This window comes from Lactuca sativa, chromosome 4, assembly GCF_002870075.4.
Source record: "Lactuca sativa cultivar Salinas chromosome 4, Lsat_Salinas_v11, whole genome shotgun sequence".
Classification (NCBI taxonomy): Eukaryota; Viridiplantae; Streptophyta; class Magnoliopsida; order Asterales; family Asteraceae; genus Lactuca; species Lactuca sativa.
The window spans coordinates 170,214,655-170,228,260 of NC_056626.2; the positions used below are offsets into that span (position 1 = coordinate 170,214,655).

General features: G+C 28.1%; 1 protein-coding gene across 1 annotated transcript; it reads right to left on the reverse strand.

The window, feature by feature from the left end:
- Nucleotides 1-8,512: 8,512 nt before the first annotated feature.
- Nucleotides 8,513-12,871, reverse strand: LOC111906862 (ubiquitin carboxyl-terminal hydrolase 6). The gene is made up of 18 exons (XM_023902638.3): nucleotides 12,693-12,871; nucleotides 12,009-12,154; nucleotides 11,881-11,916; nucleotides 11,687-11,794; nucleotides 11,481-11,581; nucleotides 11,255-11,381; nucleotides 11,095-11,154; nucleotides 10,943-11,010; nucleotides 10,765-10,815; nucleotides 10,554-10,662; nucleotides 10,381-10,469; nucleotides 10,247-10,316; nucleotides 10,073-10,153; nucleotides 9,798-9,896; nucleotides 9,657-9,705; nucleotides 9,026-9,133; nucleotides 8,874-8,948; nucleotides 8,513-8,778 (listed from the first exon to the last, which is right to left on the reverse strand). Exons 1-18 carry the CDS (start codon nucleotides 12,700-12,702, stop codon nucleotides 8,723-8,725), a joined length of 1,443 nt encoding a protein of 480 aa, XP_023758406.1. The 5' UTR covers nucleotides 12,703-12,871; the 3' UTR covers nucleotides 8,513-8,722.
- Nucleotides 12,872-13,606: the final 735 nt, after the last annotated feature.

Sequence of the window (13,606 nt, forward strand, 5' to 3'; positions counted from 1 at the left end):
GTATGTGTTTTAGGTTTTGTTGATAAGGAATTTTAAAAACACTATCAACAAAAAAGAGTTATCTAAATGCAAAAAGAAGTTGGTTTGTTTCTTTTTTAATGGAGCTTTAATACAAACAAGATGTAGTTAATTTTCTTTATTGGTGTATAGGTGAGGGTTATTTTTGGAAATTATGTGAGGTAGTTAGTTGCAGCAGAAATTAAGCTTGTATATAATGTTTTGCTTAACTTTCATTAGTTCATATAACTAATGTATTCGTTTGTGTTGCAAAATAGTCGATTAGGCATATATATTAAATTTCATTGTCAATTGTTCTTTGAGGTTAGTGGAGTTGTCAAAAAGAATATTGAAGATGGGTTACCAAAAGACATCACATTATCCACTTTTTTTCTCTTTAATTTAATTGAACAACCCAAAAGACATCATATTATCAACTTTTTTTTTTCTCTTTTATTTGATTGAACAAACCAAATTATCAACTTTCGTTTCTTCTTCTTTTTTTTATTAATTAAACATACCAGCCTCTAATTGTCTTAGTATTTGTAAATTTGGAATTTAACTTAGAGGTTTTTCATTTTGATAGGTTATTTGTATCTATGTTCTAGATTTGAATCTGTTAGTTCTCATCTATATCTATGTTATAGATTTGAATGTATGTCATTATTAACGGCATTGCAAGAATAATGCAATGGTAGAAAAAGTCATTGGGTTAGAAGTATAGATGTCAAATTTAAAAAATTTTGTGATGGATTGTTATATCTAATGAAATCTTAATTTTTGTAATAAATTATCTTATTATTTTTTATCGAAAAAAACTGTACCATCCCTTGCAGAAGTTTATGGTTCTGTTATTGCCGACACATCATTAATATCTGTTGGTGACCGGTCAAGAGCCCAAATATGAAACGTTTTTTAAAATATAATGACAAAAAATAAACAAAAAATAAAATTGGGACTAAAACTAAACAAAATTATATATAATGGTTCTTTTGTGAAGTAAACCCTAAAAAACAGTGAAATATGTATAAAATCGATAGTTCTTTATCCTAAATAGTTATTTTTCTTAACACAGGGGCCCGTACAACTTCTAACTTTTTCAGTCAGTGTAAAATTTGAAATTTTTTTTTTACTATTATGCAACCTCTGATTTTCACCTGCAACCTCTACTTTGAAATCCTGCGTCCATTCCTAACTAAAGAATAATTTATATGGCATGTTGAAAGGTGTGTACGAAAAATATTTTATATAGTTCCAACAGTATTAATAGTTAGTTACCCTTTCAAATGATGGTTCATATGAGAATACATTATAAATAAAAATGTGAGCAATTTTAAGCCTTTAGATCAAAGAATTTGATCCAAAATTGTTTATTTATTTAGATATATAATTAAATGGAAAATATTTGATTGATTGATTATATGTATAATATGAGTAAAAATATAGTAGCTGGTTGACACTGAGAAGCAATGCCAGTCACAATAATGTGGGATATTGATTATTTACTCAATTACTTTCCTATTTCTAGGGGACTTTTATTTATTCTATTTTTAGAAAATTAAATATGCTTAAATTTTAAATTTCTAACATTGTTATTTTAAAAGTACTGATTTTAGCTTAAAATATATTTACAAATAAAATTATATATCTTAAATTTTTTGATGTTTTACGTATGTTGTTATTAATTATAGAATATATTATATACTACCAAAACCCTAATTTACAAGGTAAATTTGTACTATAATTTTAAAAATAATATTTATGTGTGCTATTATTGTAAAGTTCTATTGTAAGTATTAGTATAAAACTTATTATCGCAGTTTACATTGAATAATATCAAAAATATTATTTGAACTAAATTATTCCAATAAAAATTTTACATTAACAATACAACGTCATTAAATACAAAATATTATTTTTGTTTCTTGGTATCACACCAAAATATATTCAATACAACTTATTTACAAATTCCAAGCTTAAAAAGAAAAACTTGAATATAGATTGGAATTGTGGTACGCCCGGTTAATAAAGCTTTTAAAAAGGTTGATCATAATAAACCATTTAAATATGGGTAAAATATCACAAAAGTCACTTAGTTTATACGAAAGTTTAATTTTGATACTGTATTATTTTTCATCTCAAATTGAACACCGTGTTTCCAATTTTTTATAATTATGGCCACTTGACCGATCAACTGGGATGTATGTTGACGTGGCACGATGGCGTGTCAGTTTGGATGGCGTGGCATGTTGGCATGACATGCTGACGTGTTCAAATTGAAAATAAAAAAAAATACACAAAAGATACTAGGTTTTCAATTTTTTCAATTTTGACACAAGTTTTAATTTTTTTTTTTTCAATTTTGACATTTTATTTTTTTGTTTCAAATCGAATATTATTTTTTCCAATTTTATTCAATATTGACCATTATTCATTTGAAACTGTATAAATAATTCTTTTATATTTGAAACCGTATAAATATTTTTTTCCCACTTAAAAACGACATGTTAGAAAATAGGGGATGAATAGATTGTTTGGATTCTCTGAAAATCGTGATTCAATATCAAATTGAAGTATTTCGATGGTACAGATCGAACATTCAATTGGACGAAATTCAGAGAATGAAATCTAAGAATGTATGTGAAAATGTTCTTCAAGATGTACCAGAAAAATGACCAAAAAACGGATATATCATTCTTGTCTAAAAACTATCAATAGACAGTTACAAACTGTCATAAAACTACCAAACTGTCATTAAACGGATCTCAGGGAAAAAAGGCTCTGCCCCTTGGACCCCGCTCCCAGGGGCGCTGCCCCCGGACCCACGTTCGTTTAGGGGCTTCGCCCCTAAATAACAATGTACTTTGAATCTTGAAAAACTTGAACAAGTGCGCACTCCTACACCATCCTAACTTGTTCAATATTCAACAAGATCACTTTTGATCAACAAATTTAATCCTATTACACTTAAATAATATTTGATGATATAAAATCACCAACACGACATTTTGGTATAAGTATAAGGTTTTTTACAATCAAATCATAATGTTATGTATAAATATGTAATTGTTATATTATAACCGTATTTTTCATTAAATACACAACTTTAAAATGAGTTTGGAAGTGTGGAATACATAGTAAAATAAACTAATGTGATATCGGAAAAACGAAAATACAAGGTTCACTTTAAGTACCAAAGGACCGTTCGTTGTTTATATTGATTATTTTTGGTTCTTGCAGATATATTTCTTAATTTGTTGGAAAAAGTTATAACGTCGTAATAATACATGAAAAATATGATTATAATATAACACGGTTATAATATAATTAATACATATTTAGTTTGTTATCTATAAAGTGAGTATATCTTAATTGGATTATCTCTAATGAATGGGGCAATTCTAATTAAATACACCACATTTATAGATAACAAACTATATATATATATATATATATATATATATATATATATATATATATATATATATATATATATATATATATATATAATATTATAATCATATTTTTCATGCATTATTAGAATGTTATAACTTTTTCCAACAAATGAAGAAATATATCTATAAGAACCAAAAATCATTAATATATACAACAAACAATCATTTGGTATTCCTGAGACCATAACATTATGTTTGTACAAAAATATGGTTTTCAGATGAAAAAAATATATGTATATGGTTTCAAATTCACACAAAAATATACGGTTTCAAATGAAAAATTGTCAAAAATGAACAAAAATGCAAAAAAAGTGTTCGATTTGGAACGAAAAAATAAAGTGTCAAAATTGATATAAAAAATAAACTTAGTGTCAAAATTGGAAAAAAAAATGAAAACTTAGTGTCTTTTATGTAATTTTTTTCAATTTTGACATATCAGCATGCTACGTCATCCAAACTGACACATCATCATGTCACGTCAGCAGACAACCGTGTTGACCGGTCAAATAGTCAGAATTATAAAAAAAATTGAAAACGCAGTGTTCAATTTGAGACCAAAAATAACGTAGTGTCAAAATCAAATTTTCGTATAAACTTGATAACTTTAGTGTTATTTACCCTTTAATAACCATTGACAAACATTTTATAATTTTGAATTTATATTGGTGCTCTTTTTTTTTTTGCAAGAAACCTAAATAACATTCAAAAGAAGCATCATTTGCTCATGCAATAAAGAAACAACAAAGTATTTTCACGACATAATAAAAGACACCTCACGTATGCAATAAACAAATAATAATGAAATCGCATGAATTTAAACATTAAACAAAGCACATATGTGTGAGAACCATGGTTTTCATCACATAACCGAAGCATTAGAGATAAGCATATTCGTATTTCGTAATTTTAAACTTGTAATTTATTTATACTAATTAACTAGAATATGATCCGCATTAAATGCGGGGAACGCATAAATAAAAATATAAAACACAAATATATATAGATATTGCAGAATAATTATAAAAAAAGCAGGTTATTGGTATTATTATTGAAATGTGTAGAAAATACATTGAAATCGGTAAATATATATCATTGAAAGACCTTTTTGTAGACAATATTTTTTTTACTAGTTGAACGACCTTCTTCGTCACATATAAGTACCTTCAAACATTTTTTACTTGTAACATGGGAGACAACTACATATAGTTGACCATACGTGAAAACGGATCTACGCGAATACAATCCAACATTTGATAATGTACTTTCAAAATACAGCTATATTTTATGGTTATATTGCGAAATAGAATTGTTTATTTCAAAAAATAGCAACTTATTTATGTTTCTTCAAAATGAACAACATAAAGCCTCCACAATATTAAATATAAAAAAAACTTTAACCAATAATATAAAAACAGTTATGTTTGCTCAGTTTAGATATTGTCTATGACTCATTAAAAATGTCAAAAGACAGAATTAACACACAACTTACTTGTTATTATGAGACAAATTAAACAATTTAAACATACGAGAATGTTTTTTTATGATAATAATAAAATAATGGAAAAAAAAAAGAATGCTTACTTCAAGACATTTGCGGACGTTTGAGTAAGGTTTGTAGTCTTAACTTCTGAGTATTCGTATCTTTTACATATAATATAGCTATTAAATGGTTATTAAATATGAAAAAAAAAAACAATGTTTTCTTGTTGTTTTGATGCTAAACAAATAAAAGAACAAAAAAACATGATTTTCATTATATACTCATTTAGTACAAAAGTAGTCAATCATAATTAAAGCATGGACAAAACCATTAAGGAAATTGGTAAATTGAGGTTCTATTTCTTAAACATATGATAAGGTAAAGACATACCAGGACATACGGTTAAAAGTTTGAATTCATTCATCACCGCCTCAATGGGTTCAAAGGACAACCTAACAGACCAAAAAAAAAAAGTTAAAATTTTCAAATAGAGATTAATAAAATATGGTCGAATTGATGAGAATGTTAAAAATATGGATTTGTCTATAACCTACAATTGGATGAATAGGGGATCTATTAAACGATTTAAGATGGAAATCACCTACTAAGAAGATACTTGAATACAAAACCAAACGATCATAAAAGGTTAATAGAAAGAAGTGTCAATTGTAAGGAATGGAATTGAATGTTTTTGGAATGAATGAAATTTGTCAAATGAGTATAGCATGTACCTCCGACTATCAGACATAGACCAATTGTAGCAAATTTTGTATTATTTGACCAATTTTAGCATTATTAGCATCCTAACTTTCATATAAAAAATTTCTTTTTTGCATCTAGCCAAATTAATGTTTTTATCATTATTACCGTTTTGTAAATTACATTTTTGAGAGTTTTGAAAGTACATTGTTATATATCGGTTGTTTTTTAAAGTTTTTTGTTATTTCTTGTCAGTTTAGAAGTATGTTTCGACCATTTTTGCATCAGATAAAAAACATATAGATTATTTTAGTATTACTACAATCCGGTAAAAAACTAAGTTGTAGTTTAAAATTAAAAGTTTTTTTTCATGGTAAGTATGATGCTATAATTTGTAAAAAAAAAAATCACATAGCTATTGATAGATAAAAAGAAATGTATGTTTCTATTGCAGTTTGTAGAGGTTGTTGAGGATCGAGTCCAAGTTAATAGGTTAAGCATTTAATATGAAAGTTATACATTGTTGTTTTGTTTGACTTAATCTAGATTGAATGATGTAATATGTTAAGCCAATAAAACCTTATGTAATGTTTTATGAGATTTCAAAAATATAAACATAATTTTGTTAGTCACATAAAGCAATCTTTGAAAGGCTGTATTTATTGTATAGAAGCATATAAAAATTAGAATAATTATAGTTTAACCCTTTCTGGATTAAATTGTTTATAAAATTCATCCCCTTAATAGTGAAAAAAAAGGATAAATTAAAAGGGACATTTAAAACACAAAAAAAAAATCACAACATGTTACTGTTAAAAATGGTATAACAATGTACTTTAAAAGTACATTCCAAAAAAAGGTATAATATGAAGTTATTATATTCGACAATAAGGTCAGAAACAGTAACCAAGTTGAAATAATCAAACAAAGAGAAATAGTAGCAGCAACCGATTTAATCCATTTTTAAATTAAATTACTGATTTACCCTTCTGATGAACATTATCCATACTAAATTAATGATTTATCCTTCAAATAAAAATGGAAGTATCATGCTAAAAGAATCGTTTTAGTACATGTGTCATCTCAATATCTATTGCTGAATTGTTTTTCCATTTCCTAAGTTGAATTACCCTTTTTGCCTTTATATTTCCTTACTTAAAGGTTTCTTGCACCTAATTTGCAACCAAATTAAAATAAATCACATAAATTTAGGAGTTTATTGATACATTCAAAAGGTAAACTCAAATCTTCATTCTTTATTCTCCCTCAAATAAAATTACATTTCTGCCCCTAAACCTTAAAATCATACTTAACATTTTAAAAAAAAAAATCCATTCGACAATATCAATACCTTTTAGTTATGATTTGAATTTAAAATTATAACTGTTGTAATTCAACCATTATATTAGTATATTAATTTACATTCAAACACTAAAAAATATAACTTCATTCCTATTATATACACTTATCCTCCATTTTTCATTCGGTATTATCATATATTTTTCTTAACATATTATTTAAGTTCTATATCAAGATTGCAATCCTTGTAATTCAACCAGCAATTTAAGATATTATATACAATCAAAAACAATAACCAGGTTGAGATAATAAAACCAACAAAAATAGTAGCAACTTACGATTTGATCCATGTTTAAATTAATTTATTGATTTACCTCGCTGATAAACATTGTACATACTAAATTAAGGATTTGACCTTCGAGTGAAAAATGGAAGTATCATGTTAAATGAATACATAAAAAAAACTAATTACCATGAACATGAAAATGGGTAGGGGTGCATTTTTCATTCCATCAAAGTATTTTGCTATAATGTGTTTTCACTGGTTTCCATCAAAATACTTTTTTTATGGATTAAAGGTACATAATATCTTTTCCTGTTTATTTGAAAATTTTCAGAAAAATAGTTAACCGATTTCATGTCGTTTGTGACAAAGAAAATTAGAATATATGAATGCATATATTTGATACAGGAACAAAAAAATAATCGAAAAAAATATAAAAAAACTAAAGAAGGTATTGATCTTCTAGTGCACAACAACGAATGTTTGAAGCAGAGAATGATAATGGAAGTTACAAGTAATAAAAATGATGTTGTAGGAGAATGTTTGAAGAAAAGCAACGATTGAAAATAAATGTGAACCGCATATTCGATGACAAATCGTATATATATGTGATATTAAAATGGTTATGAGTAATATGTTTTTAACATTGATCATATTAAAACCTTTATAACGTGAAATTCAATACTTAAAATATAAGAAGCTTTTATTGAAATTAAATACATTTCATTTCAACGGATGTAAGTTAATTTTATTTGAGAATTAGAAAACTTTTATTGGGATTAAATACATTCCATTTAGGAAAGATAATGTTAACAATTTGATTTAAAGATGAAAAACATAAGATTGAAATACAATCAAAAACTCAGATTGTTTAAGATGATATCATAAGATTTCTGTTTTAATATATATTAAAAATGCATCAAAAAAAACCTACAAAAAAACAAGTCCTCCCAACTTTCGAAATTAGTAAACGAAATACCACCATTTGCATATGATGGTCATTTAAATGTTGTAATTGTTGACTAAATCAAATCTAAGTCAAAATCTAACTCAACAAGATATCTGACATCAAAAAAATGAAGACCAAGTCAAAAGCTTCTAAATATGATATCTAACAATCTATCCTATTAAATCCGAATCAAAACTTAGCTTTTATCGGACCTAATAAAAACATATCAACCAACCCTTTAGATATTAAATATCATAAAAGGTTTCCTATTAATTGGGCCTAAACTTGCAATCCAAATCGGGTAACATGTCATAGTCACTCAAGATGAAGACGTATAATAAAGGTTGATATACAAAAACAGTTGATGAATTTACTAATATAATCTCTATAACTATTAATTATATCCATGGAATTCAAAGAACACCAAACAGATGAATCAATCAACATTGCATCAAACCGCAAGTCTCTTTGTGTATAATTTTCACTAAAAAAACATCATCAATCAAACACGATATGATTATAATTTATAATTTATAATTTATAATAAATAACATTACATCTCAAATGTCAATGGTGCGAGCCTTGTACATGCAAATGTAAGCCATATGCCAATCACCTGTTATAACAACAAACAACAAAACAATCAATCAATCCAAGAGTATAAATTGTATCTCTATATATAAAATAGTATTTCAAATAATTAATTATTACCTCCTCCAGAAAGTTTTGTTATATCTTCTTCCCTTTGTGGGATTGGATTATCATCATCAAATTGGATCCATTTCCCTATTATTATACCAATATCAATTATTTTTTCATATATTTTGGTAAAAACAAATAATTGAATGAATGGAGTGACTCACCATTCTCTTGTTTGACCCAAGCAACATAATGACCTGAATCTGCACTTCTGCCTTTATGAGTCAGCACAGCAACCAAATCATATACTCCCGTCAACTGCTTTTTCTTATCTGAAATATATACACATCATCATCATCATCATCATCATAATTATAAAAATATATATATTAAACTATAAAGTTACACAAGACTGGACTGGACAAAACAGGATTGATGTGAAATGTTAACAAAGTTATGATGATTATGATAAGGATTGAGGAGGGCATTTATGTCTTTTGTATGGACAAGTGATCGATATTAATAAGTCTCCATCTCACCTTTTTCTTTTTCTTTTTTTCCTATTAAGTCTAAAGTGGCTGAATAAGTAATGATGTATGTATGTATAAACTGTTGTATATATACATAAAGTAAGTTTCTTTTCTAGACTGTAAATAAAATGTTTGAACGAGACTAAATGACCATTTTATCCTTACATTCTGTAAAACAAATATCACAATATTCATCAATTTGAACTTGAGATGAGTCAGGAAGAATAAAGAAATAGGTAAACAGTTAGTGTCTTAATATATTAAGACAAGATGTTATAAGGAAAAACAAAAAAAGAAAACTTTATAATAATAAAAAAATGTTAACCTTCTCCAGAAGCAGCTTTAGATGATTCTCCACTTTCATTTGATTGTCCCTGTAGGAAAAAAAACAAATGTTTATTTTTCTAAAAATATAGTTTTGTAAGATTCAAGAGGAGTTATATAAATTGTAACCAAAATTAAATACCTGTGCATCAGACATCTTAACATCATTGTCTGCTGAAGCAGGAGGAGTTTTTTCTTTGAGTTTCAAACCAGCCTTTCTACCATCTTCCTCTCTTAACATCTAAAATTTCAAAAAAAATTGAAATCCAAATATTAACAGATATCAGATATAATAAAGTATAAACATCATTTTTTTTTTACTTTTTAGTTTTAACTTGCATACAAGAAAAAAGATAAATATATATATATATATATATATATATATATAGTGGATATAAAAAATAAAAAATTACAAACCTGTCGAGGAGCTTCCAGCTTTTTGCGAAGTTCATCTGAACAAAGATCAAAAATATCCAACTCCAATGGATAATCCACTTTCTGAAAAATTTTAAACAAACAAATAGTCAACAAAATCTTGACTTTTAACTTTTAAGTAATAACATACAATGATAAGGTAAGTTAGTTAATTACCCTCAAAATCTTTGCTTTCTGATTAGATTCCCTCTTCCAGAAAAATCGCACAAATTGAATAGTCAAATACCTTGCAAATAAGTCAACATATTAGATTTTTTAACAAAAACTTGAAATAATAATACTCATCTTACTTTGGTAATCCATTAATGCGTGAATCCTTCAAGTAAACTGCACTTCGACCCAAAGAAGGAGAAGCCTTTTCTAGCTCTGATTTCAACCCCTGAATATAATAAGTCAATAATTAATTATGATATGATCAAATAAGTAGAATAATAAAAGTATAAATGTGAATAACAAAAATTACATGTTTCAGCCCCTCATGCAAATGATTGACTTCATGTGATATGTGGCATTTAAGAGAATAAATTGACTCTGTTTCTAAACTTTCTTCACCACTCTCAGCACAATGCACCCTACAAAGTCAACATAAAGTCAAACAAAATAAAATATTTGATATCATATACATTATTTAATACATGAAAATGTTATGTAAAGTAAATGCAACAAGTGCATACCTGCTAACAAGGTCAATGCCAAAAAGTCCCTTCACTGTATCGATACTTTGACTGTAGATTAAATTAAAACAATATAATGGTTAACAATTTGAAAAAATAAATAAATAACTCATGTCTGTATTGAATGTTTTCTGTTTATAAAGAAATCATGAACAAAAACAAAAACAAAAAAAAATACCTGGAACCTGGAGATCTAAGGGCTTGAGATAGAGTATACAAAATCTGTGTCCAGCATTCTTCAGCATCCTGGTGTTGAGTATCAAAATTTAAAAGATTTAGACAATTTGAGTGATGAAAATTAATATTATAAAAAAATAAAGTCAAAGAAACCTGTTGCATGAAGGATCCATTATGCTGCTGACCAAATTGAGGATACTTTTTCCGCAATACCTGTCATTAATAAACATACCCTTTTGAGAATTATTTGAAAAAAAAAACAATCATATTGACTGATAATCAATCAATGAAGAATCTTTAGGGGGGAATTCACCATCCAAAACTGCATAGGTGCAACTGGCTTGACATTTTTATCAAGCTCACTAAATAAATCTCGTGTTGCAACAGTCAAAAGATGAGAAGATTGATCTAAATCATTGCTTCTGCCAGATTGGGGATACCTGATTAATAACAAGTTTGCAAAAAGATTTATCAACTTCATCACAGAAAATAATTACATTCAGTTGACAATTAAGTTGAAACAGAGAACAAGAACTAACTCAATCAAAGCAGATTTAAGCTCTGGAACCGAATGCAAACATTGCATGGTGGAATTCATGTAACAGGTATTTCCCAGATTGAATAATCCAGCAGAATGCCCCTACAAAAATAGAAAAAGGGTAGGTTGGTTTTTCTACAAGCATCAATTGTAAAATAACCTAAAATGAATTTTGCATGTGCAAATAAAAAGGCAAGAGACTTTTACCACAGCAACTGCTAGTTCTTCTTCCGGAAGGTCTTCCATGAAAACGGGGCCCTTCTCTGGAGCCTTTACAATCTCATCAGCAGTTCCCATCATCATTAACTTTTGACCCTATAAATAATAAAAGAATAATCACCACCAGTTCCATAAGTGTGAGACAATTAACTGTTTTCAAATGCTAGAGAAAGGCTATTTACCTCTTTAACCCCTAATTTTGACCAATCAGAGTCATCCTGTTAACAAAAAAATTAGGGAGATTATATAAAGATCTCAGATAATAGATAGTGTAATACTATATTTATGGGGTGTAGAAACACAGGATTACCTTTAGTAATCCACCTTTCATCATTATCTTTTGCCTCTCGGGTGGTACCCCTGTGAGGTCATACAACTGACATTTAAAAACATATGGAGGCTGGGTTGTATCTATCTCCACTGCTGGGTATAGCTCTTTTTGCCATTTCACACTCACTGTGATAAGAACATATGAATGAAAGTGTCAAAAACATACCTTCTTAAGAGAAACTTTAAATTGCAAAGTTGTCAAGTAAGTGCATATACAATTGTGAAGTTGTGCCCAGTGTACTCTAGCAGCATATTTTTCTTTTCGAATGAAAGGCAAATGAACTTACAATGTGTGCCAGCGTGAGATATTGTTTATTTCTATCGAATACACAAACATTAGCTAGTCAAGTAACTACAATGAAACTCATTGATTGGTCTCCAGCAAACCACATAAGAGAACCAATGTCAATCCATCAAAAACCAGAACTTATATAATCTTATTCCCCAGATTGAGCCCTAGATAAGTAAATTGAAGCATAACAACGATTTAAATTAACTAGAACACGTTCAAAGTCAATAATCGCAAGTAAATAACATATAAACCGGAAATTAACTACAATGAAATGTGTTTACTTTACATAAATCACAAGCAATGATGTGCACAAACTGGTGTTGATTCGTGAATCAACGTATAAATCAATTGCAATTTCAATGATTAATGGACCTGTCGGCATAATTTGGAGGAGCTTCTGGTTGTTGGCGCGATCGAGCGGGAGAAAAGAGATAGATTTGTGTTGTGGTGTTTGCTTGGAGGAAAGGGCAACGATAACCGAGAGACCAACGTAGAAGAAGCTTTAGGAGATTCGAGAGAGCGTCAATAAAAGAGTTCGGTGAGGGGAAATCTCGTTATGTGTAATTATGTATGTGAATGTGTGGAGTGTACCGCCGTATTTGTCAATTGGGCCCATTTGAATGGCCCATTAAGCCAACCAAATTTAGAATTCAAATCAAAATGTTGGTTAAATTATAAGTTTTTGTCCACTATGTTTACAAACTAAGCCTTAACATATTATAAGGCTTGATGAAATTAAAATGGGTGTTTATATTTTGCTTATTTAAAATAATTTTTGTCTTTTTATAGAATAATGATTATTTTATATGGTGTTATGATATGGATTTAAAAAAAAATGTTTAGATTAGTTTATTTTAGACTTGTCAATCTGTGTATGTGTATTGTGTGTATGTGTTAGACAATGATTTATCAAACTCAAACACAAAGCGAATCGTAAAACTTGTCTTTGGTATCAAAAACAAACATGACACATAATAATTTTGTGTGACAAGTGTCATGACATGAATACATACTTTTTAGAAGTCATAAACTCTAAAGAAGCTATGGTGGAATTTCGAAGATTAGAGGCTTGAGAGTCGTGAGTTTCCTGATTCGGTTAAAGAGAAATCCAAAGTTCAAAGCTTAGCCAAAAATTGGATGTTGGCAGAGATGTGAGGCTTGATAGTCATGAGTTATGAGATGGTAGTCGAGAGCTTCATCGTTCAGTGAGAAGAAGACCCCTGAACCCTAGTGAAGTTGCACAAAAGATGAAGTGATGGACTTGAAAAAGACGATTAGGATTTATG

Coding starts and splice junctions, on each gene's coding strand:
- LOC111906862 (XM_023902638.3), bottom strand. Junction 10,816..10,942: donor CTTAGATCTCCAGGTTCCAG/GTATTTTTTTTT, acceptor TTTAATCTACAG/TCAAAGTATCGATACAGTGA. Junction 8,779..8,873: donor AACAAAACTTTCTGGAGGAG/GTAATAATTAAT, acceptor TTGTTATAACAG/GTGATTGGCATATGGCTTAC.